Source organism: Podarcis liolepis (genome assembly GCF_965112155.1).
Source record: "Podarcis liolepis genome assembly, chromosome: 1".
NCBI lineage: Eukaryota > Metazoa > Chordata > Lepidosauria > Squamata > Lacertidae > Podarcis > Podarcis liolepis.
The window spans coordinates 43,970,405-43,998,298 of NC_139554.1; the positions used below are offsets into that span (position 1 = coordinate 43,970,405).

Genomic DNA, 27,894 nt, shown 5'->3' on the forward strand with positions numbered 1-27,894 from the left:
GACATTAGATGTCTGTTGATGCAGTCAAGTATAGCATTTGCTTTTTTTTGCTGCTACTTCACTCTGTGAAGTCTTCTACTAAGACCCCTATATCCTTTTCACATGTTCCACTGCCAACTTCTTGGACAACTTCAAACATCACATTTGCTTGCACTTTATTTCTGAATTAGGCCACTGCTGTTTTTCAGATCTTCATTGCCTCTGTACAATCCACATTTGGTTATCCATCTGTGTGAGAAATGGCTAGTGAAGATTTTCTACACTGCTTTTCATCTGTGCTCAGATAAGCTCTGGTAACATCCTTTACTAGAAGACACTGAACCATATGCTCAGTGATTTGTTTTAGGTTATCTTTGTGCTGCTGGTTTGTAATTAATTCTTATAGATTTTATTTGTAAGTGTTGTATTTTAATTTTATAAGCTGCCCTGAAAGGTTCCTTAGAATGGTACAAAATATTTGTAATAAGCATTCAGTATTGGTAATCTCTATACAGAGACCACTTTAATATATTGTGGTTTCACCTTTTTTTTTTTTAACTGGGGACCTTTGTAAGACGACTGTTCTTCCATTATGGAAGGTGGCAAATACTTCATGTATCTTTTGAAGGCTTGTTTTAGGGCCATATCGCAGATACTTACCGGTATGTGTAGCAAAAACTTTGTACACCAAAAATCCAATCTAGTTCTATAGTTCCTTACACCCTGGATGTGAACTTGATACAGCAAGTTCAGTTTGGACCATTGCTCACCTCGATCTCTTACATGCTTAGGTTGCAATCATATGTTTTACATCAGTATGTGGCTGTTTCACTGTGTATGTATATCCGAGAATGTCATGACTAGATACAGTTCCTCAAGGGGTGAACAATATACAGTACCAAGTGTAAAGAATCCTTTTGCTTCCCAGATTGCTGAACTCCACTTCTCATCAGCCCAGCCAGCACGATGCGAGTTGGAACAGGTTCCCCTCCCTGGTGTACAAAACACACTGCCCTAAGCTCTCATTGCTCCTTTATTGTTGGTAAGGGTGTAGCCGGGAGGGGGCAGCTGCCCCGCCCATCAAATAAATAAAAGAAAAATACTTAACAAAAAGTAGAAATGGTAAAAAATTTTGACAGATTATTCTGAGCACTTGGGGTCAAAAGAAAGCAATTTAAAACACCTGTTGTTAAGACATTCCATTCCGAATCTGGTAGACAAGGGATAATGACAGGAGGGTGGCCTCCTGCCCCCCCCCCCATAAATCCTGGCTATGCCCATGGGCCGATGGCTCTCTGCAAGAAAAATCCAAGCACCAAGTCACTTAGGGTAGCAATAAAAAGGCAGCCCAAATCTGCAAGCTGCAATTGGAAATGGTTTATTGAATATTTACACATAAATTGTAAGCAGGTAAGGAAATTGGCAGGATTATTGCAACAATCTGCGGTTTCATAAGAGCATATATTTAAAGAAGATGAATAAATGAGCACATTAAGTTCATTTGGATATGCAGAAGATATTAAGAATAAATTTAAGGAACCGCAGAAAGAGGGGGAAGGAAGCCAAGTTTTGAAATGTCACAATGAAATGTATAAACCTGAAAAGTAGAAATACTTTAAAGAATAAAGAATTTGCCAGCTGCCGCAACCCAATCCTTGCATTTTAAATTCGGAAGCAAGTCCACTGAGTTGAGCGAGCCACATTCCGCGCGGATCAAGCTCCCACGTGCTTGCCAGGTTTGGACTCGAAAGGCGCAGGGGCGCCCGGCAGGAGGGGGCGCGCGCGAGGACAGCCAGGGAAGGCTCGGAGCGAGCAGGTGGACAGGTAGCGAGCGCCATTCTCCCGCGCAGGTGGGACGAGGCCAGCAGCAGGCGCGCCCCTTTTGCTCCACTTCCCCTCATGCCACCCCCCCCCCATATCTACATTTACAGCTCCGCCCTGCGGGCTCCAAAGCAAGCCCCACCCCGCGCCTTCCACGGGTCTCGCTCCCAAGCCGACCCAGGTAAGGACCGCAGCCCTCAGGAGCCCCGTCCGAAGGGAGGGGAAGGCGTACACGTGACCGCGCGTCGGCCCGCGCCGTGGAAGCTCTACGTCACGCGAGCGGACGGTCTGTGTCCGCCTGGCAGCAGCAGCAGCAGCACCACGTGTCTGTCTTGCCTCTGCAGCGGGAGGTGTGCGCGCGCGGGGCTGGGGGGCACCTGGGGCGCAGACCCCGCCAGGTAGGCGTGAAGTAAAGCTGCGGGTCGGGGTGGCGGGCAGCGGAAGGCTCTCCTTCGCGGGCGCCCACCTTCCCTCGTGCCTCCCTCGCCACTTCCAGGCGGCGGGGGGGGGGGGGATGGGAAGAGCCACCGACCATAAACATCCGGAGGGCGGGCGGGACAAAGCCCCGGATTGGCTCCAGGAGAGTGGAAAGGGCGAGCGAGTCGGTCAGAGTTTAGCGCCCGCGTGGCGGATTCATTCCCTCCCACCCCAGGTTTGTTGGTGCGGGAAGTTGGGGTGCAAGTCTCCCTCCCGCCCAATTGAGAGCGAGAAGGGCTGCACTTGGGTTTGGATGTCTGGAGGGACACCTGAGCAGCACAGGCTGTGGGGCAGGAGCAGGGCTGATTCGACGCAGCGGAAGCCTCCTTGAGGTATTTGGCTGAGGTGCGGGTGTAAAAAGAATGGCAGCAAACCGAAGAGGAGCGAAGCGAGCAGCTTCCTTTGGTAGCTTTCCGTGTTCAGCTGGGTTATGCGCCTGCTGGACGCTGGAAATGCAGCCCTCCCCGCCCCTCGCGCAAGAACCGCTGTCTCGTGCGCAAGTCCGTCTGAATTCTTGTCGGCGGAACTCCCTCCTAGAAAAGGGTAGCTTTTGCAAAGGCAATGGGGTTAGGTCGCGTGATGCACCAACACGGTACCTTTCTTATGGAGAGAAGATCAACATCAGAGTTGGCCCCTTCTTGATTTGTTCACCTCACATAAACAATTTCTGTAGCCAATGGGGAAGGGTGTTTGACTGCGTGTTGCTTTACTTTACTTTCCCCTTCTGATGCACTAAATATGAACTTTGTGAAATTCAGGACAAAGAGTGTGTTGGGGTGGGGGTTTGTGCCTTTGGGTATTGTGCATTGATTTACAGCATGAATTCTTCTTTAAAGTTTTGCTTTTTGAAATGCGGTTGATATGTGCTTGTTGGTGATGGGAACTGTTTAATGGGTTTTTTGGAATTGTTCTGATAACACTGTGTTTGTGTGTTTGAAAGCTTCTTCATGCTGCAGTGGCACAAAGAAAAGAATGAGCAAGGCCTTTAGGTGATGTAGCTCTGGTACCTCGCCTTATGAATGCTTCGGGTTACGCTCTCTGCTAACCAGGAAGTAGATGCCCCTTGTTGCGAACTTTGCCCCGGGATACTGGTAGTTTCCGGTTACAAACGGACCTCCGGAACAGATTAAGTTCGTAACCGGAGATACCACTGTACTCTACTGGTGTTGGGTTAAAAGTGTAATTGTGTTTTACTATCTGTTTTTGATGGTGTGTGCTTTAATGCCTTTTTAAAATTTGTCTGCTATTTTTCAACAGGGAAGCTGTTATTCTGTAGTTGGTTTGTACATCTAGGGGCAGATATCTTCACCTTCCTTTACCTGGCTGTTGGTGAGAAGGACAAAGGCCAGAGATGTGTGTGAGAGCTAGAAGCTAGAATCAGGCTGAGAGACAGAGCCATGCCTGATTTCTGCTGGAATCTAAGGCTGTGAGTATGGGAGAAGCAAGATCTTCTTGGGATGTTAATACTGTGAGCCCCTTCATTGTAGGCTCAGGTGGTATATAAGTGTAAATAAATGATATATCATAAAGACACCACAGTCTCTGCTGTCCCTCATTCTGCAAAATCGATCTCTGGGTAAGTGCCTGCAACCTCCGGAATCTCTCACCGCTTGGAGATTGGGGTGGTGTGCAACAATGTTATCTGTTCTGACCACCCAATCTTCTAATTAGCTGAAACACCTGGGCCTTGTTTACACATCATATTAAACCTCGGTTAAACTAAACTATGGTTAAATGTGTATGGGTTGGGGCATGCTGCTGAAATCACATGTGCTTTCCTTCTCCACTTATGTTCTTATTTCAAGTCTACTTTTTCTCTACAAATATTTATTGTGTATTTTGTTGTTTCTTAACAAGGTGGCCATGAGGGAAAGGCTGTCAGAACTCTTGCAACTTCAGAGTTGATATGATAATTTACAACACTGTACATGATGAAGAAGCAACCAGTGGCCTTTGGGAATGAGGATGGTGGAAAGGCGTTGGGTAAAGTGCCTGCTCTTTACGTTCTCATGAAACAGCCGCAGATCACTGGAAAAGCTGACCAAGGAGACTTAGTTTCAAATCAAGAGGACAATGGCCTTGCTAGCAGTATAGCAACACCTGTAAAATCGAAAGTGAAGACCTGCCTTCCAGCAGATTGCACCTCAGGAAGCATTACTGTTACCTTAGACAACAACAATATGTGGAATGAGTTCTACTATCGCGGCACAGAAATGATTCTGACTAAGCAGGGAAAGCGGATGTTTCCATACTGTCGATACTGGATAACAGGCTTAGACTCCAAGCTGAAGTATATCTTGGTCATGGATATTTCTCCTGTTGACAACTTACGCTATAAATGGAATGGCCGTAGTTGGGAGCCCAGTTGGAAAGCAGAACCCCATGTGCTGGGAAGAGTATTCATTCACCCCGAATCACCTTCTACTGGCCGTTACTGGATGCAGCAGCCGGTCTCTTTCTACAAACTCAAACTTACTAACAATACCTTGGACCAGGAAGGGCATATCATTCTGCACTCTATGCACCGCTATCTACCTCGGCTACACCTGGTGCCTGCTGACAAAGCCACAGAGGTTATTCAGCTAAATGGTCCTGATGTCCATACCTTCATTTTCCCACAGACAGAGTTCTTTGCTGTGACTGCCTATCAAAACATACAAATGACACAACTGAAAATAGACTACAACCCATTTCTCAAAGGGTTCAAGAAAGCTGGTCTGAGCAGCAGACCTGAACATAAGACAATGCAAAATGATTGCCCAGAGCAGAAAAGACATAGAGTTTCTAACTTTACAAGCAGTTACAGGTGTCTCACTGAAGGTGATGTTTTGGATCCAAAGCAAAGAGACCTAGATGCTTCATGTAATGCTTGGAAGATGTATAAAACTTCTTTGGAGAAAGAAACATTTACTCCAGACACAAAATGTGATGCGTCTGAATGGTACAGTTGCATATCTATCATTATTGGGGATGAGTGATTCCCATCAACTGGTAATTGGAGGCTTACTGCCTGTGATGGTGGAGGTAGAACACAGCGATCATTGCTGGTAGCCATTGATAAACTTGTCCTCTATGTATTTGTCTAATCCTCTTAAAGCCATGCAAGTTGGTGGCCATTGCTACACTTCATGGTAACAAATTTCATAGTTTAACTATGTGCTGTGTCCTAAATGGTTTGGGGCCATTCTATATTCAGTTTCATTGGATAGCCCCAAACCATGCAAAATTTTATAGGCTTTTATCTTGTGTGTGTGTGTGTGTGTGTGTGTGTGTGTGTCCCCTACCTTTTCCCTACACTTAAACACCCAAAATGTTGTAACCATTCCAGCCCCATGTTGGTAATCTTGGCTGCTCTTAGTGTTGTGGGAACTGTATGTAGAATACATAATTTTTATGGCGATCCCAAGGAAAGCTGTGGCATATGGTAGGCAGTTCAGAATGGTTGATAGAATATGTCACATGATGCCGTTTGATGGATGGGTGAAATTTATTAGAAATGGCTTGGTTGGGTATTTTTGGAGATGTGTTTTGGGCCATATTAAGCCTGCAGATGAGATCTTCCCCACCAGTGAGTGCCCTGGCCTCCCTGCACCGCTTTCTGACTCACTTAGTGCTAAGTGTGCTTATGTCATTCCTTTGATGCTATTTGTATCTGTTATCACTGCGGATAGCATGCAGAATTGGAGATGGGGGCTAAAAAAATTAAAGCTCTGTGAAAGTACCAGCTCAAATTATCATACTCTTACAATAGTGAGATGCTTGGGAGAAACGGAAGGTGAATATTGTCGTTTCCCCTTACTTCTAAAACTCTGCTGTGGCATGTGATTGGCTGCAGCCAGATACAGAAAGTCAAGATAAGTGGTTGCTTTGGCCAGCATGGCATTTTGTATCTGATGCAGTCTACCTGGTGTGTGTGTGTTTTCCTCTGTGCCATATTGGTGTGAGTTGTAGTCCTAGAAAAAGAAGGTGGTAGCTGCCACCTAATACATGATCAGAATACTGATGGGCATTAGAGTTCTTTAATGTTGTGCTAGAATTCAGAGGGGTCAGATTGAAGTCCCAGCAGTATCCGTTTAAAGTGGTAGCTTAAAGAAGTAACTTTTAATGATTTCATTAGTAAGTGCGGGCGCAGGCTTGGGAGTGCAGGAAATAGGTTTAATTAATATGACAATAATATTAAGTAAAGTAGGCTCTTTGATTCAGAGAGACCCACATCCAATTAAGTGTGCATAGGATTGGAGCATAAAGGGAACCTGCATGTAGATGCACTTTGCCAGTTCTATGCTTGTCACTCTCCAAGTGCCTGGCAGCCAGCTGGCTGCAGTTCCCAGCTGACTGTTGGGCGCTTCGGAACCCAGTGTATGTGATTTTGACAGGTGGGCAGGATGACCCACCTATCAATCATGTGGCATCATACAGATGTCCTGAGATTGACAGGTAGGTTGTCCTGCCCATATGTCAAAACTGATCCACAGGGTGTGACCAGGTCAAAATCTGACCTGTGGGATCAAAGAAATTCCCCATCTCTGATTTAAATAAATACAGTGGTACCTCGGGTTAAGAACTTAATTTGTTCTGGAGGGCTGTTCTTAAACTGAAACTGTTCTTAACCTGAGGTACCACTTTAGCTAATGGGGCCTCCGGCTGCCGCTGCACCACCACCACACGATTTCTGTTCTCATCCTGAAGCAAAGTTCTTAACCCGAGGTAATATTTCTGGGTTAGCAGAGTCTGTAACCTGAAGCGTCTGTAACCTGAGGTACCACTGTAAATGCTAAACTAAAGCTGGCAGTCAGTCCCATTCTATGCATACTTACTTAAAAGTAATTATTTCCAGGTAGGTACATGAGGCCAAAATTCTATGCATGCTTAATTGGGAGAAGGTCTCACTGGAACTTACTTCCAAATCAACCAAAAGCAGATGGGAATACAGAAAGAAATAATTTTGTGACACTAAAATAAAATTTGGTCTGAGTTTATAGCATCCAGAGAGACTATAGCATCCAGAGAGCCAGTGTGGTGTAGTGGTTAAGAGCGGTGGACTTGTAATCTGTTGAACTGGGTTCTTGTCCCCGCTCCTCCACATGCAGCTGCAGGGTAACCTTGGGCTAGTCACATTTCTCTGAAGTCTCTCAGCCTCGCTCATCTCACAGTGTGTTTGTTGTGGGGGAGGAGGGGAAAAGGACATTGTTAGCCGCTTTGAGACTCCTTAGGGTAGTGATAAAGCAGGATATCAAATCCAAACTCTTCATCCAGCAAATGTATTGCTTTAGAAAATATACAGTGGTACCCCGCAAGACGAATGCCTCGCAAGACGGAAAACCCGCAAGACGAAAGAGTTTTCTGTTTTGGAGGCGCTTCGCAAGACGAATTTCCCTATGGGCTTGCTTCGCAAGACGAAAGCCAATAGGGAAATCTCCGGGGACCTCTTTTAAATGCTGGTGGTGGGGAGCAAAGCCTTTCCCCCCCTCCGGCCTTCAGAAGAGGTCCAGGAAGGCCGGCGGGGGCCAAAAGGCTTTGCTCCCCACCGCCAGCATTTTAAAAGCAGTCCGGGATAGCAGGGAAGGGCTTCCCACTATCGCAGACGGCTTTTGAAGGCAGGCGGGGGAGGGCAAAGACTTTCGCCCCCTAGCCCGCCTTCAGAAGAGGTCCAGGACCTCTTCTGAAGGCGGGCGGGGGGCAAAAGTCTTTGTCCCCCCTGCCTGCCTTCCCAGGGGCTTTTACATCGCCCCGGACAGCGGAGAAGTCCTCCGCTGTCCCAGGCGATTTTAAAATGCCGCCCGCCAGCATTTTAAGATCGCCCCGGACAGCGGAGAAGTCCTCCGCTGTCCCGGGGTTTTTTAAAATGCTGGGGGTGGGAAGAAAAGCCCTTGTCCCCCCCAGCCTTCAGAAGAGGTCGGGGGACAGACTGTCCCCGGACCTGGTCTGAAGGCGGTTTCCATAGGAACGCATTAATTGATTTTCAATGCATTCCTATGGGAAACCGTCTTGCATCGCAAGACGAAAAACTCGCAAGAAGAAAAAACTTGCGGAACGAATTAATTTCGTCTTGCGAGGCACCACTGTATATGGTATCACAGGTAACCTGAATGATGTATGTATTGATTGATGGATAAAGGAAGGCTGATTTACTTTCACACTAGTAATGGAAGCTGCTAAAGCTATATATAAACTGCACAGCTATTAGGGTTTTGCATTACTTAGCAATAACAGATACATAATTTTTATACAAATGCATGATAAACTGGACAAAATAAATTGATTAGGATATTATTTAATTTCTGCAATTACATTGATCTAGTTTTTGTTTTCCTTTCTCCAGTCCAACAGCTTGTGAAAGGGATTCCCGTGTGAAATCACAGCTGAACTCAAATGATGATATCCGTATATCCATTAAAGATAAGCCTGTAGATTACTATGTTTATGGGCCAAGGGTACATACAGAGAGGATACTCATGAACCGGGAAGGCACTGATAAAGCAACAGAAAAATATTTCTGTAGAGATAGAAACAAGATTTCAGAGACACAGTTGGAGAAAAACTGTGATGAAATAGGAAGAAGAGAAGTGGACCTTGAATCCCACAAGCAACCACAGAGCGTTGCCAAAGACAAAACTTTAGAATTGGGTAGTGGGACAGTGCCTGATGCCTCCTTAAAGTGCTGTGGTACCACCAAGAATATGACCATCTCTGTTCTTGAAGCTCTTTTGTCTTCTTATAAGACACAGAAGTCTTCTTTGAATCATTCAGTAAATTCTTTGCCTGTCTGTTTTGAAAATAACAAACTAGCTAGACCGCTTAAAGTTGTGGAAGCAAAACATAAAGGACTTCATTTCAGAAGCAATAACACAGAGAAATGCTATTTGGGCAAAGATGCGCCATGGATAAATACTGAAACATACAGCAGCCATATGGTAACAAAAAAAGCAATGAGTTTCAACCTCTTGCCCCCTACGTCAACCAAATTTATTCATGGAGGAAAAGAGAAAAATGTAGTCAAGAAGGCTGTGTTGGGAAGGGGTCTTGATAAGAAAGCAGATTATGTGTTGTTTGGTCCACCTAAAAGAGGAAGACCACGTAAAGTGATTGAGACTGAACCATCCCTGAAATTCACAGCAAAGTCTGCTATGACAAGCAATGTGGGACCAGATTTTGCCAAGCCAGAGCTCGTGCTTGATTACGAGGATATAGATGGAGTCCTCTTTGCATCCTTTGCATCAAAGGTAAATCTATCATTTAAATTTAATATTGTCTAGCATAGTTTATACTAGACAGATTGAAAGCTAAATGTGCATTTCTTTTTTTAATTGTGAAAATTGCAGGTTTGGGGTGGCGGGACCTCTATGCTTTGACGCTCACGCTCTTCAGTTTCAATAGCTCTGAATGTGAGTGTCTAGACCGTGTTGGGTATCATTAGGAAAGGAATAAAAAATAAAATTGCCAATGCCATAATCCTTTTCTATAAACCTGTGATGCAACTGTATTTGGAGAGTTCTGTGTACGGTTGAGTTTGCACCTCAAGAAGGATGCTACAGAGTTGGGAAAGGGCAACCAAAGTGGGGACTGTGGCAGCTCACTGATATGTTACAACATTTGGGGCTTTTAGTCTAGTAAAAACGTGGGTTAAGAAGGGATGTGATGGGTGTGTGTAAAAATTATAGTGTGGAGAAGTGGACAGGCAGGCTTAGAATCATAGAATCATAGAGTTGGAAGAGACCACAAGGGCCATCGAGTCCAACCCCCTGCCAAGCAGGAAACGCCATCAGAGCACTCCTGACATATGGTTGTCAAGCCTCTGCTTAAAGACCTCCAAAGAAGGAGGTCTTTCTCCCTCTCAGAATACTTAGAACCCAGAGCAATCCAATGATGCTCAATGTGGGAAGATTCAAGACAGACAAAAGGAAATACTTCTTCATTCAGTACATAGTAAAAACAACGGAATTTTCTGTTACAAGATGAAGTGATGGCTGTCAGTGTGGATGGCTTTAAAAGGGTGAATTTGTGGAGGAGAAGGCGATGTTAATGACTTATATGTTAACTCCAGTATCAGGGGAAGTGTGCATTTGGGCTTTTCATAGGCACCCAGCACACTAGACAAGATAGGCCTCTGGTCGAATCAGCAGGGTGTTCTTTTTATGTACTTGTGACCTTGCCTTTTGTATGTGATCATGCAGAATTTAAAATCCAGACCATTTTATTCAGCTCTAGTATGTATTAAATCTTGTTAATATTAATTTGACTCTTGGTAGGGTGTCTAGGCCACTTTCGCTTAAGCATTTAACACTTATTGTAGTCCCTCTTTATGTACAGGAAGTTCTTGATAAACACAGACTTGATAAAATTGGGGGAAGAGAAGGACTACAGAATGGAGAAGCTTCCTTCCTGACTACATATGATTCAGGTACTCTTGACACTGATGGGGCGACCTTAGTGCAGGAGAAATTAAGACTGCTAAGCAAACAGTAGGTTTTTTGTTTTTTTTAAGTGTATCACATTCTTACCATTTGTATGTTAGAATGTGATACACTTTTTTGTATTTGTATGTGTCAATAATACTTTTTTGTTCTATGACAGACTCTCAAATAAACCTACAACTTCTGGAAACAAAGCTCTTAGAAGATTTGAAGTCGTTCAGGCACAGACAAGTGATACATCCTAGTCTTCAAGAAGGTATGTTATCAGCAATAGATTCCGCAGCTGCTGAGATAGTTATCTAGAGCAGCATCTAACAAAACAGTTCGGCTAGCACAGTTTTGGCCGTGCAACATAACTTCTCGTCCCTCTCCTCTCTTCATGCCACCCCAAACAAAATGCTCTGAAGGGTTGAGGGAGAACCATAACCGATTTCAGGGGAATACAGAGAGGGGAGTTCCACTGTACAGCCAGAAGTGACTCAGCTGTACAGAACGGTTTCGTTTGATATCGCCCTTAGAACATAGTATTCAGATATTGTTTCTCATGTGTGTTCTCTGTGGTCTATTCAGCTAAACTTTGATGCATTGTATATCGGTACCTTGGTTTAAGAACAGCTTAGTTGAGTGTGTTCCATTTGTAAATTGAGCCCCCCCCATGCTACGCGAAAGCATGTCTTGGTTTAAGAATGCTTTGGTTTAAGAACGGACTTCCAGAACGGATTAGGTTCGTAAACCAAGGTACCACTGTATTAATGAATGCTGCCCACATTCGTATTAGAGCCCTTCACCTGTGCTTGAGGGAGTTGGTGGCTTATAGATTCTCTCAGAGGTCGCCAACCTTTTTAAACTAGTAGCACATTTCGAATTTTGAGAGTGCTGGGGGCACCAGTCATGAAATGGCTGGTGTGGGGAGCATGACACAACCCAAACTGGAGAGTACTGGCGCAGTGAAGCTCTTATAATAATTGCATTTCCATACTAGAAAAGGCTTTACCTGAATTTCTGCCCATCACAAGAACCATGTTTTTCTCAAATGCCAAGCCTAAATCAAAGCCTAGGCTGCTATCAGTGAACCCACTTACCCAAGAGTAAGCTCCAGTAAACACAGAAACTTACTTCTGAGTAGGCTTAAATACCATTGTGCTTTAAGTTAACTATTCAGCAAATTCTTAATGAATGTCAGGTTTTTAGTTCCTGTACAGTAGACCTCAACCTCTTTGTGAAGTTTTCACATTTGCCTTTTCGAGGAAGTAGGGATATTTAATGTCTGCCCACTCTTATTTGCTGTAGTATTTGCAGAAAATAACTCCTAGGGTCTACAGAATCAGATAAACACCCTATAAGAAAGGTGCATCCTTGTTGCTAGGTTAAAACAAAAGACAAACTAAGGAGATTTCATTAGAAAATAAGACGGGAGCAGGAAAACTACACTACAGTCATACCTTGGTTTTGAACTTAATCTGTTCTAGGAGTCTGTTCGACTCCTGAAATGGTTCGAAAACCAAGGTGCGGCTTCCGATTGGCTGCAGGAGCTTCCTGCACTCAACTGGAAGCCGCTTTGGATGTTCGGCTTCCGAAAAGTGTTCACAAACCGGAACACTCATTTCTGGGTTTGAGGCGTTCAGGAGCCAAAACGTCCCGAGTACCAAGGTGTTCAAGAACCAAGGTACGACTGTGTATAGGAAGTGAAACAGCAACTCTTTAGGACCCATGGATTCCTGCTGCCTGGTGTCTAAACAACTCACTTATCAATCACAGCTCTGACTCGCTCCTTGGCCAAAAACACTGAGAGGTAGGAGGAGCCATGGTGACTCATTTCAAATGAATTACTTAGACGAGTATTTACACATTTTGTTTTATACCTTTCTTTTTAAGAGGGCTAGAGACATTTACGAAAGCTCAGAGTTTGGGAGGCCTGCCCGCAAAGACTTTCATGTGTGCTAGTTTGGCAACCACTGGCCGCCCTGCCTTTCTTCGTGTTTTTAAAGATCTCTAACGTGGGGTATTCTTCTTCTAGTGGGGCTGAAGTTGGGTTCCGTGGACCCAACACTTAGCATTGACCTGAAATATTTGGGTGTGCAGCTTCCCCTGAGACCTTCAAAGGATTATGTATTTGGGGAAAACCAAGTGACAGATCTCAGTTGTCAAGGTAAATATAATGTATCTTTTTGAAATGTTAGAATGGTAAGCAGAGTCCATAAGACCCGGCTGCCCTTTGTTGGCCAGCCAGATATTATGAGAGTTTCATTTCACAAGTCATGGGGTTTCACTTCTGACCTTGTGCTGCATCACAGAACGAGGTCAGGCACAACCCATGCTCTCCATCTGAGTTCCAGGCTGTGGGAATATTCTGGCCCTCTTCTCCAGCTTGGGACAGGGAGATGGCAGGATATGTTGTCCGCACAGCTGCATTTCAGAGAGTCTTGGAAGCAATGGAGAGGGCAGTCTGTGTCCCTCTTTCTAGTTCCTGCTGGAGAGGAAGACTGGAGCTTGAAACTTCGTGGCAGACAGCAGTCTCAGCACTCCCAACTCCAGAAAGCAAGGCTGGGGCTTGTTGGTTTGCAAACTTTTTTTTAAAACCCATTCATTGTATTTTCTGTGTACAACCATTGTCTTAGTAAATTACATTATCACCGCACGATGCAAACAGTATAGAACAAAGCTATAAATTATGTAAATTGTGCATTGTTAGGTCTGACTGTTCAGACGAGACTTTGTGGGGGGTACATACATTTTGCCACCATATTTTTGAGGTGTTTGGAGTGCTTTGGAGGTGGAACACCAAAACAACCCCCAGATTTCTTCCCAACCTTAAAGCTTGAGAGAGATCGTACTTGCAGCTGTACTGGGCTTCATACAGCCGTATTCCAAAGTGCTATGCAGCTGTAGGGAAACTCCTGTCTCCTCTTTCTCTAGATCCAAGTTTGGGAAGAAGGCTAAGGTTCATCTCTGGAGGAAAATGGGGTGCTCTCTATAGTATGTGCAACTGTAGAGCCCTCTGGGAATGGACGTGACTATTCTTATTTTAGTTATTATTTTCTAGAAGGAATTTTTGGTGAATTAACTTCGCTATTACTCTGGCCCTTGTCGCTTGTTGAGTACCCCTTACAGTAAATGCATGTGATAATTAGTTTTTAGATGAATATATATACCGTTGTTTATAGACATGAATATTGTGCCTCGTTAATAAACTTGCTTTGCTACCTTCATTTCTAGATACCGCCCTTTCCTTCATTTCCAAGACTGGGAAAACCAATGATTTTAGAAAGATAAAAGGCTGGCAAGGAAGACTTAACAACACTTCTAAGCAGGAAGGTAGGAAGGTTTTGTATATATTTTCCCTTCGTGATGCTGCAGGAAGGAGATCTTTTGATAATTTTTAGATAAACTTTTTGTGAGTTTCCTTTTCTGCCAGAACTGGGATTGATGTATTTTCAGAGGTTGTGTTTGACTTCTTTCTCTATGTCATATTCTGGATTAATTCAGGTAGCATTTTAGAGGACTCACTGAAGAACCGATCTGCCTTCTGCAGTGATAAACTGGACAAATATTTGGAAAGGGAAGGAAAGCTAATGGAAAGTGTGGGATTCTCTTCAAGCTTGTTTAGTTATCCCATGGATTGCCGGATTCCATCCAAAGGTACCAGCTGTGCTCAAGCCCTCGATAAAGTTCCAGAGAAGAAACCCATCATTACTCCATCCAGCACTTACGCTTTCAAGCCTCTTTCTCTGCCTTCCATTTTTAGAAGGAGAAGAAAAACTAAGAATAAACAAACAACTTTTCGAGGCAGGGTAAAATCTTCCAAAAAGTTTACAGTGCCTTCAAAGCAGGAGCATGATTTCTCTGCCTTAGAAAACATCAATAGGTCTAGATCATATAGCCAAGTGGATGACGATGTGCATGTGCCAGAATTAGATGGAAACGCCCAGAGAAAGCAAATAACTGTGCATCAAGCACAGCAGCCAAAACAGAGTAGCTGTCCACTGCATTTATCTCAGATGAAACTGATGGAGCTGGAGGATTGTGCTTTGAGGGATGGGAAGCCACAAACCTGTATTACTGAAGAATGGGCAGAGCTTTCTCTGGAGACTTTGATCATCTCTCAGGTAAGCTTCAATAATCTTTACCATTTAGCCATTGGTTAGATATGCATATGCTAGAAATGGACCCACACACTCACAAGTCATTTTTCTTTTGCAATCCTTTTATGACTATTTTGCAGGAGGTGGGGGAAGGTATACGTCATTGGTTTTTGGAAAAAGCATGAAAAACAAATAGAAATACATAACTCAGTATACATATCTGCTGCATAGTAAAGAAGTTACATTCAGAAATTACAAGGCAAAACATGTCCATTTCTATTTCATTTTTATATTACCACCATGTCCTTGCAGATCATCTGCAAAATTCAGATGGGCCATTAGGATTTCTTAATTCTGTTTCACATACAATGTAACTGGCACAGTAAGATTAGCGTAAGAAAAGAAAGGAACTTGTATTGTTTTCATGCATTAGAATTATTCATAAGTTCACGGTGTGTGACCTGTAACTTCTGGGATTTGTTTTCACATTTCTAAACCAATTTAGGGTTGTATTCAGGTGACGTCTGGCTCACAGTAGACCCATTGAAATATACGAACCTAAGTTAGTAATGTCCATGAATTTCAAAAGGTTTAGTCTGAGTAGGAGCAGGACCAAATATCACTATGTGCACATATGACTGCTATACATCCTCACGTTGCAGTACTTCAACATAAACTTCATCCTTGTTTTAAAATATTGCACTACCCTGCACTGCTACGAAGTACTCAGAGCCACAATCATGGAATTGCAGCGGACCTTGAAAGGACCTTGCATTCCTGTGCAATGCAGGAATATTGTCATTTTAATATATATATATATAGAGAGAGAGTTGATACTCTGTGCTCAGATTCAGGTAAAAATGTGGTGACATTAATTCATTTATAAGCAGGTTCCGGTGGAGTTAATGGAATTGGAAGGTCGTGCATTGCAGAATGGGAAGCCACGGACTTGCATTACCAAAGAGCGAGCAGACCTATCTCTAGCATCTCTGCTTAGCCCTCAGGTAAGTTGAAATGGCCGTTTCCTTTGCCTTCCTTTGTAACTCTCATGGAGGAAAAGGCTGTCATTGCCTTCTCGCCATGATAGCTATGCTTTGTCTCCACAGCTGGAGGCAGTACAGTGGATGCTTGGGTTGCGAACATAATCTGTGCGGGAGGCACGTTTGCAACCCGCAGCATTTGCAACCTGCAGTGCCGTGTCTGCGCACGTACGGGTTGCAATTTGGCATTTCTGCGCATGCGCAAAGCGTGATTTAGCGCTTCTACACATACATGACCACCGAAACCCAGAAGTAACCCTTTCTGGTACTTCTGGGTTTCGGCGGGTCTGTAACCCGAAAAAATGCAACCTGAAGCATCTGTAACCCGAGGCATGACTGTACAGTAATGCTTCTGAGCACCAGTTGCTGGAAACCACAGGTGGGAAAGAATGCTCTTGTACTTGGCTCCTGCTTGCACATTTTTTCACGGGCATCTTGTGGGCCACTGTGAGAATAGGAAGCTGGACTAGATGAGCTGTTGGCCTGCTACAGCACGCTCTTCTTATAATTAAACTTTATTTGCGTTAATGTCCTATAAAAGACCATTGCTGGGGGGGAGGTAGGATTCTAATGTTCCCATGCACAAGACAAATCCATTTTATTCAACAAAAAGTGTCTGGCGAGTCTCGCAAGACTTCTTTGCGATTCTGAACCAACAGTCTAGTAGTGAATGACCCTTGTGGAACCCTAAGCAAGACTGCTGCTTGCAGAATGATGATCAAATTGGCTTGCTTTAGCCTGCTTAGAAGAACTGTGATCAGACTCTAAACAGTAGTAAGAACAGAAGAAACAAATGAAAATTGCACAGGACAGTCCTCTTTCCCCTCCTGATAATCTTGAACATTAATGCTTCCATGTTTGTGTTTTAAAAGGCTATTGGATGTTAGTTTTCACTTTCTGTTACACATGGGGTACAATCCTGTTTCCCTTCATCTTTTGTGCATTTTTATACCATCCAGTTGAGGACAAGGTATAAATTATGTATCATAAAGTGTTGTATAATTGATCTTATACCCTACGTTTGTTCAAAATCTGTTGTTTGTAGGTTCTTGCCTAAATTCTTGAGATACATATTTGTATATTCTTTCAGCCTTCACTCAAAAGCAAGCCTACCTGTAAGATAACCAGCAGCCAAGATCCAGCACACAGTGGCACCTGCCAGCTTGGGTGTGTCTGTGCTAGTTTAGCTTCTGGGATGCGCCAGCCTACACTTTCCTGCAAGACAGATTGCACATTTGATTGTCTGAAGAAAAGGGTGGCCCTGTTAAAGGGAGTTTCTGTGCACAAGAAAAGCTTGAAAAAATATTTATGTGAAATTATTGAATGCTGCAACGGAAAAAGGGATTGGAAACTGGAGCATGTTAATAAACAGATGAGAAGCAACGATGAATGTAAGTCCTACTAGAAAAGTGTTCGAAACATTTTCAAAAACGTTTTTTCTGGGAGTTTGCTGAATAAACATTCTGGACTATCCAGGTGTGTTAAATCTTGACTTACTGTTATCAAATATAAATGGAAACTGCAACAAAATGTTGCCATGGTTTCTCTGGTAAAACATCTGATTATTATTTCTTTTGACTCCCCCCCCCCCCTTTATGTGCCTTTTTCGTTCCGTCACACCATGTGTGTTTGTGTGCTTTGTTGCTGGTTGGGTTTTTTTTACCAAATGTATGTGTGTATGTACTATCTTAGGTTGGGGATAAATAAGCTGCTTTTGGAACACTCACACGTTCATTCTAAGCCATGGTTTGGTTTACCATGATGTGTGAACCAGGTTGGTGTGGTGACCTGACATTATTTCAATGATATGGTTCCATTTCTGTTTTACATGTGTGTTCAGAATATCCTTGCTAGGGGAGTCATGGATTTCTAAATGTCACTCGCTACGTCTTCTTTTTTTTAGTCTTAGATGAGGGTGGAGGGACAGAGAAGGTGCCATGCCTGCCTTTTAGGTTTCTATGATCAGCAGTGAATTAGAGGACTGTTCCTCCAACATCTGCCCTACTGGCACCCTTTAGTGCTGAACCCTTACACTCCTGGCTTCCTCCCATGGGTGAGCACCCAGTCATCCTACAAATTCCATCCACTCTGCCCTCCCATTCATCTCTGTGGCATGGATTTCCCCTACCTTTTCTCTTGCTCCGTTTAGGATGCTTTTCACCACTGAGGGTACTGCCGCTTATTGCATGTTTCAGTCTTTCCTCCCCTGTCTCCCACATGAAAGGATGCACGTACAATTATCATGTTACTCTTTGCGATGGGCTTATCCATTTTTTGGAAGTTATTGTTTTATATACACACACACATACATATATATGTCTATATATATATGTGTGTGTGTGTGTATGTATATACATATATATATGTGTGTGTATATATATGCTGGACCTGCAACACAAGCGCCTATTTACAGTGCTATTTTTCTGGAAAAAGAGGCACCCGAACTCGCCATGAGCACCTCCCTTGTTCTCTTAGAATGGCAATGGTGCTGATGTAAGAATTATCAAGACCCAGGGTGTCCTTTCTTAAAAAATTAAAAAATTCCAATACTGATTGTCTTGAACCTTTGGCTAGAATGTATTAGGCTTGATTTGGTTTGCCTGCATTTTATGACTCCTACGCTGCATTCCTTTCCTATCTGACCCTGAAAGTGCCACAGATGGTCACTCGGTGTTTTGCTATGTCTGTTTTGAGTGAAATCCGGCATCTCCTTGAAAGTTTCCAAGGAACAGATAGGGACGGGAATGGCAACAACCCTGTTGAAGGCCTGGTTGCTAAGGAAATAGTGATAAAGTAGGAAACGGCCTGAGCAGTTAGAGGCATCCCAAGGTAATTGAGTGGGCGATGGAGCCATGCGTGTTTTACTTCTCATGACCTTGATGTATGTAGAAGGATGTTTTAAGATTGTTTTGATATTTTATTCTTCTTCGTGTGCTGTGCACATTCACAGTCCTTACGAAGCCTTTAAAACACCTTTCATTTTTTTCCTTCAGTTTTTTTGGCATCTGCATACTTCAGGGAACCCCTAAGCACACGGATCCCTCCCTTCCCTCATGGGCTACAAAACAAACACCACTCATGACTGAGGATGGGTAATGGAATGATTTCAAAAAGAATGCCACTTTCAGTGTCTTCTTCGTTGCGCTAAATTTCAAAGCTCTTGCTTTTTCCCACTTTGATATCAATTGGAGTCTTGTGATGTGACCTTCGCTCCTACTTGTTGCTCCTTTCCCCGCTTTTGCCTAGTTTATTATTTGCTAGAGGTAAAATGAACAGCACAGGATTTGTTTCGGTTCTTCTCGCTGCTATTCCATTGATTAGAGCATTAAAGCTGCTTGTTATCTTTCCTTCAGCAGTCTGTAGCGCAGAGCCAGACCAAGCTGTTACGGATTTGCCATTGCGGGTGAAGGAAGAAGGGGACATGTTTATTCCTGACAAAAGTGCAACTGCTACAAAGACTGCTCCAGACGACGTGGATGCAGGGGGAGAATTATTAAGTGGGGAACCTTTATTGCATCCTGACATTCCATCAGACACGATATTGGCAGACCATTCATATGTTTGCAGGAAGCCAAGTAAGACAGTTAAAGTGACTGTGAGCAGTGAGAAGCAGCATGTGAGGTACATTGAAGGTATGTCAGATGAGGCTGAAGATGGTTTGCAAACTGACGTTCCTGTGTGTGATACATTACAGAAAAGCCCCACACGTCAGGAAGAGGCTCCGCATATGAAATGTTCAAATGGGGAGCAAACACACATTGCCCAAATGCAAAGGCCCATGACTGATTCGGAAGGACCTAAGCAGACACAGCCAACGTTGTTTGGTAAACTGCAGCGGATTGTAAGCATGAGCCATACAGAAAAGCAGCAGCAGAAAAGGGCCAAATTGCTTCAGAGTCGGCAGCAAAATCAACATGACTTTGAACTGCTAAGGAGGCACTGGAAAGAGAGGGGTGACTCCATGCAAATAGAAAATGTCAAGGAAACAGAGAGAGGAGAGCTTGAGATCTGCTGTACAAGGGACCAGAATTACACACCAGGAAAGACGTGTGTGGATAGTGCCCAAGAATATCTTCCTAACAGTAGTGCTAATGTTCAGGAAAACTGTAACATTTCTTGCTATAAAAAAGGTCTTTCTGGTTTACGGGGAGAGAATCAAGCTTTTAAGGATGACCTTGCTGAGCCCAACAGAACTTGGAGCAAATCATCCCAGAATCCAGTTGCTAAATGCTTAGAAAAAAATGCATCTAAAACCAACTATTGGAAAAATGGTCCTATGTCATTTGGTATCACCAAGGATGATATAGGAAATGGTGAAAAAACAGATGATTCTGCAGAGGAAGATATTGATGGGAGTTCTGACCACCAGATTGAAACACTGGTGAGCACCCCACACCCCTTTAATTTGTAAAACAAATCTGGCAGCAAAATGTTTTCACTATAACACAATTTATTTGCGAACCATGGAAACCACTGTGACCAGTTGAGATTGCTGCTGTCACTTGCCTTGGATCTTTGGGTCCAAGGCGTGTGCGTAAATTTTCTACTATTTGCCTTTCCTTAACTTCTCTTTATACTAATTTCTCCAGTTTTACCATCCAAACTTAACTTTCCTCACAGAATTTGAACTTCTTGCAAAAATTCTGTTGTTGAGAATTTAACTTCCTCTGTGGTTAAAAAGTGTGTAAATATTTTCATGACTCAGTCAGAAATTGGAGTGTATGGAGTCTTGACAAATGCCACAGATGAGTTTTGATTTGTGGTATTAGGCTAACTACAGTAGTTCAGTTTCCAGAGCTGAAAAACGTTCCAAACTCCACTGTCCATCTTGTTGTATCCCTCCAGGTAAAGAATACCAATTGGCAAGGAGAGTGCAGTTCTGTCAAGCTGGAAGAAAAAATACCACATTTGAAAACGGTGGAGGCCAAAGAGTCAGAAATCACAATATACGATACCAAATTAAAAGAAAATAAGTTGCCAGCACATCCTTCAGAGTTCCATACTGAAAGTATCATATGTGAGAGTAGTGCTACTACTTCAGAGATGGTCATAAAGAATGCAGAAATTGTAGAGCGATTATCCAGTGATGCTCCCATCTTCCATCCTGATGCTGTATCGTTAGATCACACCTATAGCATTACAGCGATGTACAACAAGGAACATCATGTTAACTGTCCTGAAGAAGCTGCAGGTGATACTTCTCAATTGGTAAGACTCAATTTGTTACTTAATCTTCAGAACACCAAAGTTAAATAATTTTATACATCTTAACAAGTTGTTGCAACTTTACATTAAAACAGTGGTCTTTATTACCATTCTTCAGTTGTACCCTGAGCAGCTGTAAACATTAATGTTTGGGCAATAGGCCAGTTTCCATGTCACAATATACCATAGCAAATGGTTTACCATGAACACATCTGTCTGTGCTGGTTGCCTCCTCTCTGCTAGCACATGGAAGAAACACACCACATTCTGAGTTTGAAATGAAACATTACCTGACTGGAGCTTCTCTGCAGGACTGAGTTTAACTGCCTTTTTAATGTTCTGTTTCAGAATGGAAGGGACTCCAGTCAAAGTGACAAGAAAATGAACACTGAACCTGGAGAGTTTTCAAAGAAAAGTATTATTACTACAGCAGCTCATGCCCTACTTCCTAGACAGTTGTAAGCAAGTTTTTTTAAGCAACAACCACAACAAAGACACACCAGCAAATGGATTTTTAGCATAGTGCTATTTTTTATTATGTCTAGCAGATATAGTTAATTTTAATGCAGTCCAAGGCTCTGCTCTGCGGTTTATTTGGTTCACATAGTGAGACTTTGCAATGATGCGTCACCCAGAAGCCCTTTTTAAAATATACTTAGCTCATAACCTTTAGGACAGGACTGGGGAACCATTTTGGCTGGAAAGGTGGCCTGCCCTCTGAACCACTTTTCAAGGATGCAATGTAGAACGTCAACCTTTGCAACCACAGCTTAAATTCAGCCCTTTTTGACCCCTCTACAGAGCCCTTCCTCTTTCAACCCAGAGCAATCAAGCAGATAGCTGAAGGGCTGGATTCACTGGTTGAGAAAAGAAATCTAATGTCTCTTAAGAAACTGCAACTACACAGCAGACTTGGCACCTTGATTTGTAATGTGGGAATTCCTTCCTGCTATGACTGTACACACTTGTAGACTAAATTTATTCCCTGGTAACTTGGCTTGATGATAGACCACTTGCTTGGTATGAAAAAGATTCTTGCCATCTCCACTTAAAAGAATCAAGAGATCAGAAAACCTCAGCCTGGGACCAGTCCTGGGCTAGATGGGCAAATAGCTTGATGTGCTGTTTCCTAATCACTAATGTTAGTACTCAAAGATTAAATTTTTTAAAATAAAAAAAATTATCCGCTATATAGGGCACCTTTAATTTGTATGTTAGTTCAAATTATATTTTTGAGAGTACTAAGAGCCTAAGATGTGCTGTTTCAGGCAACCTTTAGTTCATTCATTTGTTTACTTCAAGAGACTGAGTAGCATGTAGAGCAGAGTGAGAAAGCAAGAAGGGCACAGCAGAAGGAGGGGACAGAGCAGGGACATTTCCTGTGTGACCAGAGCACAACTTCCTGATCCTTTTGGCACAAAGAAAGTTTTCTTGCAGTTTTGATTGAGGTTAAGCTATCATCTGAGCCAGATTGACTTGTGCAACTAAACACAACTTCTCTTTTTAAATCCTTCTAGGCATCTTACTCATGACTCTTCAAGTAAAGTGATGGAAAAGTCCCCTAAGGTGAATATACATTTCTTTTCTACTGTTGTGTCTTTGTGGTGTGTGTATTCCAGCTGAAATATACATTGACTGGTAGTGGGTTGTTGTTGTTTTTTTAAATTACTTAAGGGCATTGTTTGTTTTATGCGCGTGCCATGAGACAGGATTGGTAGTCAGGCTCTTTTCATTCTCCCCATCCCCCTTGGTGACCGAAGCAAGAATCCTAGCTGTTGCACAGTAGCCTGTGTGGCTCCTTTGTTTTCCAGTGTTGCACCTTCAAAACCAAACAGCTGTTTAGCTTATTCATGCATTCCCATCCAGCATCTGGCTGGCTTTGTGGAGACATGCAGAAGCCCAGGTTTGGGAGATAATATAAAATCCCAAGTATTTATACCAGTCACTGCATTTTTTCCCCTGTCTGGTGAAAGTGCTGTTTCTTGTCCACAGCCATCTGGACTCTGGAAAAGAGAACCAAAGAATTGGACACGAAGCATGACTTCTTATCGCCCAAAACACACAGCAGATGAACAGCGTCGGCGTAAGGAAATGCAAGAACTCTTTGAAAAACTGCAGGGAGCCTTGGGATTGCAGAGCACTCCCAGAATTGCCAAGCGCATCCTCCTCGAGCAGGTAGATGGTTCATCATTTAGCTTTATGTGGAAGGAAATGCCTCTTCATCAAGAGAACTTGATTTTTAACAGCAGCAAGATGAAAAATCTTAAATTGAAAGATATAAAAAAGAGAGATACAATTTTTTTTTTGTGGGGGTTTCTAATGTGCCACAGCAACTCAGCTCCATGTTGGACAAATGCATTTGACTTAATTTTCTTTCTCTTGAGTACATTAGCCAGTTAACTGTAGTGGCAAATTGCCAAGATAATTATTTCCACCAATAGCATTTTTTTGCCTTGTCTCCTGTCCCCAGCTGAAGCTTGCTCTGCTAATATACACAAAGGCCCTAATATTTTTAATGCAGCTGATTCACTAACATGTCTGCAAAGTTTCTGCCATTGCTTTGTTTTTAGGGTGCTTTGAGAGTAGAGAAGAGAAGCTGTCCCGTCCCCCGTCCCCCGTATTGCTCTGGAATGTAAAAATGACCTATTTGTCCCTTTCCAGGCCACTGAAGATATCCAGAGGCTAAGAGATCAGGCAGACCAATTGACAAGCCACAAGAAGTTCCTGTTGTGCAAGCGCAACACCCTGATTTGTAAAGTGTCTACACTCTCAGGTAAGATGACTTCATGGACAGGTTTTCTTAAAAAATAAACAAAACCAAACATACATGTAGATGAAGAAAGAAATTCCATCATAGGAGAATACTAGGATGATTCAAAGTGGTTGGGATGAATTGTTCATGTAGGATTCTAAGGATTATACTTTCAAAGACGCAAATGCTATTAAAGATGTTCTGCTTGCTAACTATATCCTTGCGTGCCATGTGTATTGGAAATTGTACTAATCTTGCACTATGAAATACTGTATTTTGAGCTAATGTCTGTTTTTGTTCCTTTGAATTGCAAAGTGAGGGATATCCAACTCTTTGTTTTCTCTGTAGGCAAGTCACAGGAAGCGATCTTGAAGAAGCTAGAATACATTTTTACAAAGCAGAAGGCACTAGAAGAACAGGAGAACCAGAACCAGCAAGATATGGTGGAAATCATTAAAACAGCGAGAACTACTAGTTCCACTGTGGAAAACAGCCCCTTTTCTCTTTCTAGAGAGACAAAACCGGTAATCCTGTCCAACAGGCATACGAAACCATTGATATGTTCCAAGAACAGAAGCAGTGTCACAGGTAGGCTGCAGAAAGGAGGCAATTTTTATACAAAGTGAAACCAAAATCCCCAGGGCATTCTGGGAAGCATAGATCTGATGTGTACCTGAGTGGAGCAGCTCCTTTCCCACACTAATAATAAACAGTCTAGTTTTGCTTGCAGAAGTGTGTGGAGCCATCCCATAAAAGGCAGCTTGGGGCCTCCATCAAATTGCCAGGCATACAGCATCCTACCCCAAGCCTTTCACTCAAAGGAAAGGCATAGAGCTACACACAGGAAACTAAGAACAAGCGGCTGGCTGTTCCTGGGGAGATGCAGAAAGGCATCTCCTTAGAGTGAACAGCTTGGCTGGGAGAGGGACAGGAGGGGCAGAATTATACTGATTCCTATAAGGTGGCTCTGCACACTGCTCTTGTGGCTTGTGAATTGCCGCTTGGAGGAGGAGGAGTTTGGATTTTATACCCCGCTTTATCACTACTCTAAGGCGTCTCAATCTCCTTTCCCTTCCTCCCCCACAACAAACACTCTGTGAGGTGAGTGAGACTGAGAGACTTCGGAGAAGTGTAACTAGACCAAGGTCACCCAGCAGCTGCATGTGGAGGCGCGGGGAAGCAAACCCAGTTCACCAGATTACAAGTCTACTGCTCTTAACCACTACACCACATTTGTGTTTTGGTTCATCATCATATAGGACACTTCTGTTCCTTTTTGCAGTTGATCTCTTATAGTTAGCATTTCTGTTTTTCAGATGGAATAAAAGCTTTTAGGCTTTTACTTTTCAAACAGTAGCCTCACATGCTATTTAACAAGCCCCTTTGAAACAGGGTGGACTTTTTTTGACAGATCTGTGATACGTTCAGGAGGGGGGGTTGGGAATCTTACAAGTATCCCTCCAGGCTTTAGCAGTGCCAAAAGTTGCTCTTTAGATCCCATTTCCTCTCTCACCAGTATTCTAACGGGCCTATCTTTGTTTGGGCTTACTTACAGAAAATGAAGACTCCTTAATGATGCCAAAGATAGTAAATGTGGTGTCACTGGCTACTGAAGAAAATACAAAGGAAATAGAAATAGTAAATGTGGTGTCACTGGCTACTGAAGAAAATACAAATTTACTCCTGGATTTAAATAAGAAACCTTATGTAACTCTGGATACAGATTCCCAGAAATGCTTACCTTCCATGCAGATAGTATTGCAGGAAACAACTGATTTTCAGTCTGAAGGAAATGCGGAACCGTCTTCCAGAAAACACAGGGATGCTACTGGAACAGCTCAAGTTTTTCTTAGCGAAAAAGAAAACTGTTTTCCACAAATAGTAAATGTATCCAGTATGAAGGGATCCCCAGAATTATTTGCAACAAAACTCTTTATTGAAGAGTTAAGTGGAAATCGGGTTAGGTTAAAAGATATATGTAAGGGAGGTGAGGGACAAAAGTCAAAGGATTCTTCATTTCAGAAGCTACAGATTAATGAACTCAAGGACTCTGGGGTAGAAATGGAACTGCAAAAAGTAGCCTCTGCAATACCTGAACCAGCGCTGGATGCAAGTGACTTAATGGACCTAAAGAATGATGGCACTGATGAAACACTCACCTCACTTCTGAATGAAATTGTATCCCTCAATCGGCAGCTGAATGATGCAGCCCCAGACAGATCAAAACTTCCCAACTCCCCAAGCACTGAGTTTTCTCTGGAAGGTATGGGAAACTGCACGGAATCAGCTGCTGCAGCAGCAGGCTTTCACTTTCAGTTTGGCAAATTGGGTGAGAGCTATAAGGATCTCTGTTTTGTGCAAGAGAGTAGTGGTTCTGTAACTCCACTCCTGCTTCAGTTGGAAGACGATGATCTCACTGATGGTGACAGGAACCTGAGAGATCCTTCATCTGAATCGGGTGTTTTCAATCTAATGCCGGACTCTGAAGTAAAGGACCCAAATTGTAACATTTCAACAACTAGTGGGAGAAGCTGGAAAAATGTACCATGCATGGCAAAAACTACAAATGTGTCTCTTCCAGTTCTGCAGATGAAAACTAATATGGAACCTGGCCACCTTGACACACAGTGGAAGCCCATGCCCAAACTGGCACCCTTTGGACTAAAAAGTGCAAGCTTCCTATTAGATTCAGGAAGGCAAAACACCAGGATGATGCCTTTGTTGGCACCTGTTGGTGCAAACGTGTCATCTGTTGATTTAAAAGCTGCCCGTTCAGCAGTCAAGGACAGGTCTATAAAGTAACACCTACATTAGCAACTGTCCTTGCAAAATCAAAATAATACTGCAGCTTTAATTTTAAACATATTGGCAGGTGCATGCCCTATTTTCTCAGAAAACTTCAACACATACATGGATTGAAGGTCATATGGTCCACTTTGAATAGAGGGGTTTGTGTCTAATTTATGAAGCTAGGTGATCTTTGTGAATGGTCTGATTAAGGATACACTAAATTCCTAGTAAAAATCTTTGGGTGAGCCAAAATTAACTAATGATATAGCTCTATATCATTATAGAGCTATATAATTATAATTAGTTTTGTAAGAAATCAGAATGACTTTGTCACATGTTCTCTTTGGGAAGTGGAACAAAAATTTAACATTTAGTTATAAATTTAAAAATAAATAAAAATCAGTGGGAGTGTCATTTCCCAGCTCGCCCTCAGACTACAAATTTATATGTTCCTCTAAACTTTCATTTGTCAATCCTCCCTCTCTTCTATCATTTTTAAAATGTATGCAACCTAGAGAGAGGACTGACTATATCTATTCGTCCCAAACTTCTTCCACAGTTTACTCAAAAGAATGGTTATGCTCTAAAAAGAAGCATGTTTGTATGCATACATAAGTCCTGTCATCTCACTATATAATTATTTATAAGACAAACTAAATCCTGTCAAGTGGGAATTGGGTCCCTATACTACTCCACATTGCCGTGGAGTATTTGCAGATTGTTATTACCTCAACTATATGAGCAGAGCTGATTGCCACCTTCCCAATATGAGGGCCAGGGGAAGAGATGTGCAATTGGCTCAATTCACAGGATTTAAGTATTCACATGTATGGTGCAGTCACATGAAATAACATGACAAGTTTGGCAGCTTCCACATGCCTGTGGTTGTGTCTGAAGGAGGCCATATTTTTAGGTAACAATCAGTGTACTCTTTGTTCATTGCTTTTGGCTGGTTCCTCCTCCCTCTTGCCAAACTTCTGATACCAATTTAGTTGCAAAACTGCAAACTGTTTTACCCTGCTACAGGTAAATTAAACAGTTCTGATCAGGTTTTGAACAATAATTGTTATTTGCAAGATGTTTCAAATTCATTTTGTAAGCGACAGCAAAGAATCTATAGAAACTCAGCTTTGAAATGTAAAGTAAAGGTATTTTGTAGTTTTGTACAATTCATTCTTGTAGTTTTGCTAATGATTGAAACTTCAAGCCAGGAGGGAGTACTAAAGCAGAGTTAACAATTAGTACTTTTTCTTCCAATCATAAATCATACCAATAAATGTGAATTCCTTTTGATAGCCTACTCCTGAATAGCAAATTCAAAACAAAGAATCTTC

The 27,894-nt window shown here is 42.7% G+C and overlaps 1 protein-coding gene and 1 long non-coding RNA gene across 17 annotated transcripts; one reads left to right on the forward strand and one right to left on the reverse strand.

Moving 5' to 3' along the window:
- The first annotated feature begins 1,399 nt into the window (after nucleotides 1-1,399).
- LOC310707928 (MAX gene-associated protein-like) lies at nucleotides 1,400-27,853 on the forward strand. 16 transcript variants are annotated; one of them, XM_083505477.1, is made up of 19 exons: nucleotides 1,400-1,981; nucleotides 3,535-3,703; nucleotides 4,135-5,218; nucleotides 8,600-9,500; nucleotides 10,588-10,678; nucleotides 10,852-10,947; nucleotides 12,709-12,840; nucleotides 13,908-14,006; nucleotides 14,178-14,797; nucleotides 15,661-15,777; nucleotides 16,904-17,204; nucleotides 19,167-20,194; nucleotides 20,659-21,021; nucleotides 21,367-21,476; nucleotides 22,536-22,584; nucleotides 23,011-23,193; nucleotides 23,680-23,791; nucleotides 24,119-24,358; nucleotides 25,326-27,853. In XM_083505477.1, exons 3-19 carry the CDS (start codon nucleotides 4,206-4,208, stop codon nucleotides 26,570-26,572), a joined length of 6,702 nt encoding a protein of 2,233 aa, XP_083361603.1. In that variant the 5' UTR covers nucleotides 1,400-1,981; nucleotides 3,535-3,703; nucleotides 4,135-4,205; the 3' UTR covers nucleotides 26,573-27,853. The 16 variants fall into 16 exon arrangements, with proteins under 16 accessions (XP_083361603.1, XP_083361596.1, XP_083361607.1 ...); XM_083505470.1 differs by having other exon boundaries at nucleotides 15,664-15,777; XM_083505481.1 differs by lacking the exon at nucleotides 1,400-1,981 and adding an exon at nucleotides 2,042-2,198.
- Nucleotides 20,563-25,444, reverse strand: LOC310710281. Its single transcript, XR_014527921.1, has 3 exons — nucleotides 25,324-25,444; nucleotides 21,309-21,412; nucleotides 20,563-20,700 (listed from the first exon to the last, which is right to left on the reverse strand). It is a non-coding gene; the product is annotated as an uncharacterized lncRNA (long non-coding RNA).
- Nucleotides 27,854-27,894: the final 41 nt, after the last annotated feature.

Excerpts from the sequence above, each read along its gene's own strand:
- LOC310707928 (XM_083505477.1), top strand. The coding sequence starts at position 4,206 with ATGATGAAGAAGCAACCAGTGGCCTTTGGGAATGAGGATGGTGGAAAG. Across the intron at positions 22,585-23,010 it reads TGATGGAAAAGTCCCCTAAG|CCATCTGGACTCTGGAAAAG; the intron begins GTGAATATACAT and ends TCTTGTCCACAG. Across the intron at positions 24,359-25,325 it reads GAACAGAAGCAGTGTCACAG|AAAATGAAGACTCCTTAATG; the intron begins GTAGGCTGCAGA and ends GCTTACTTACAG.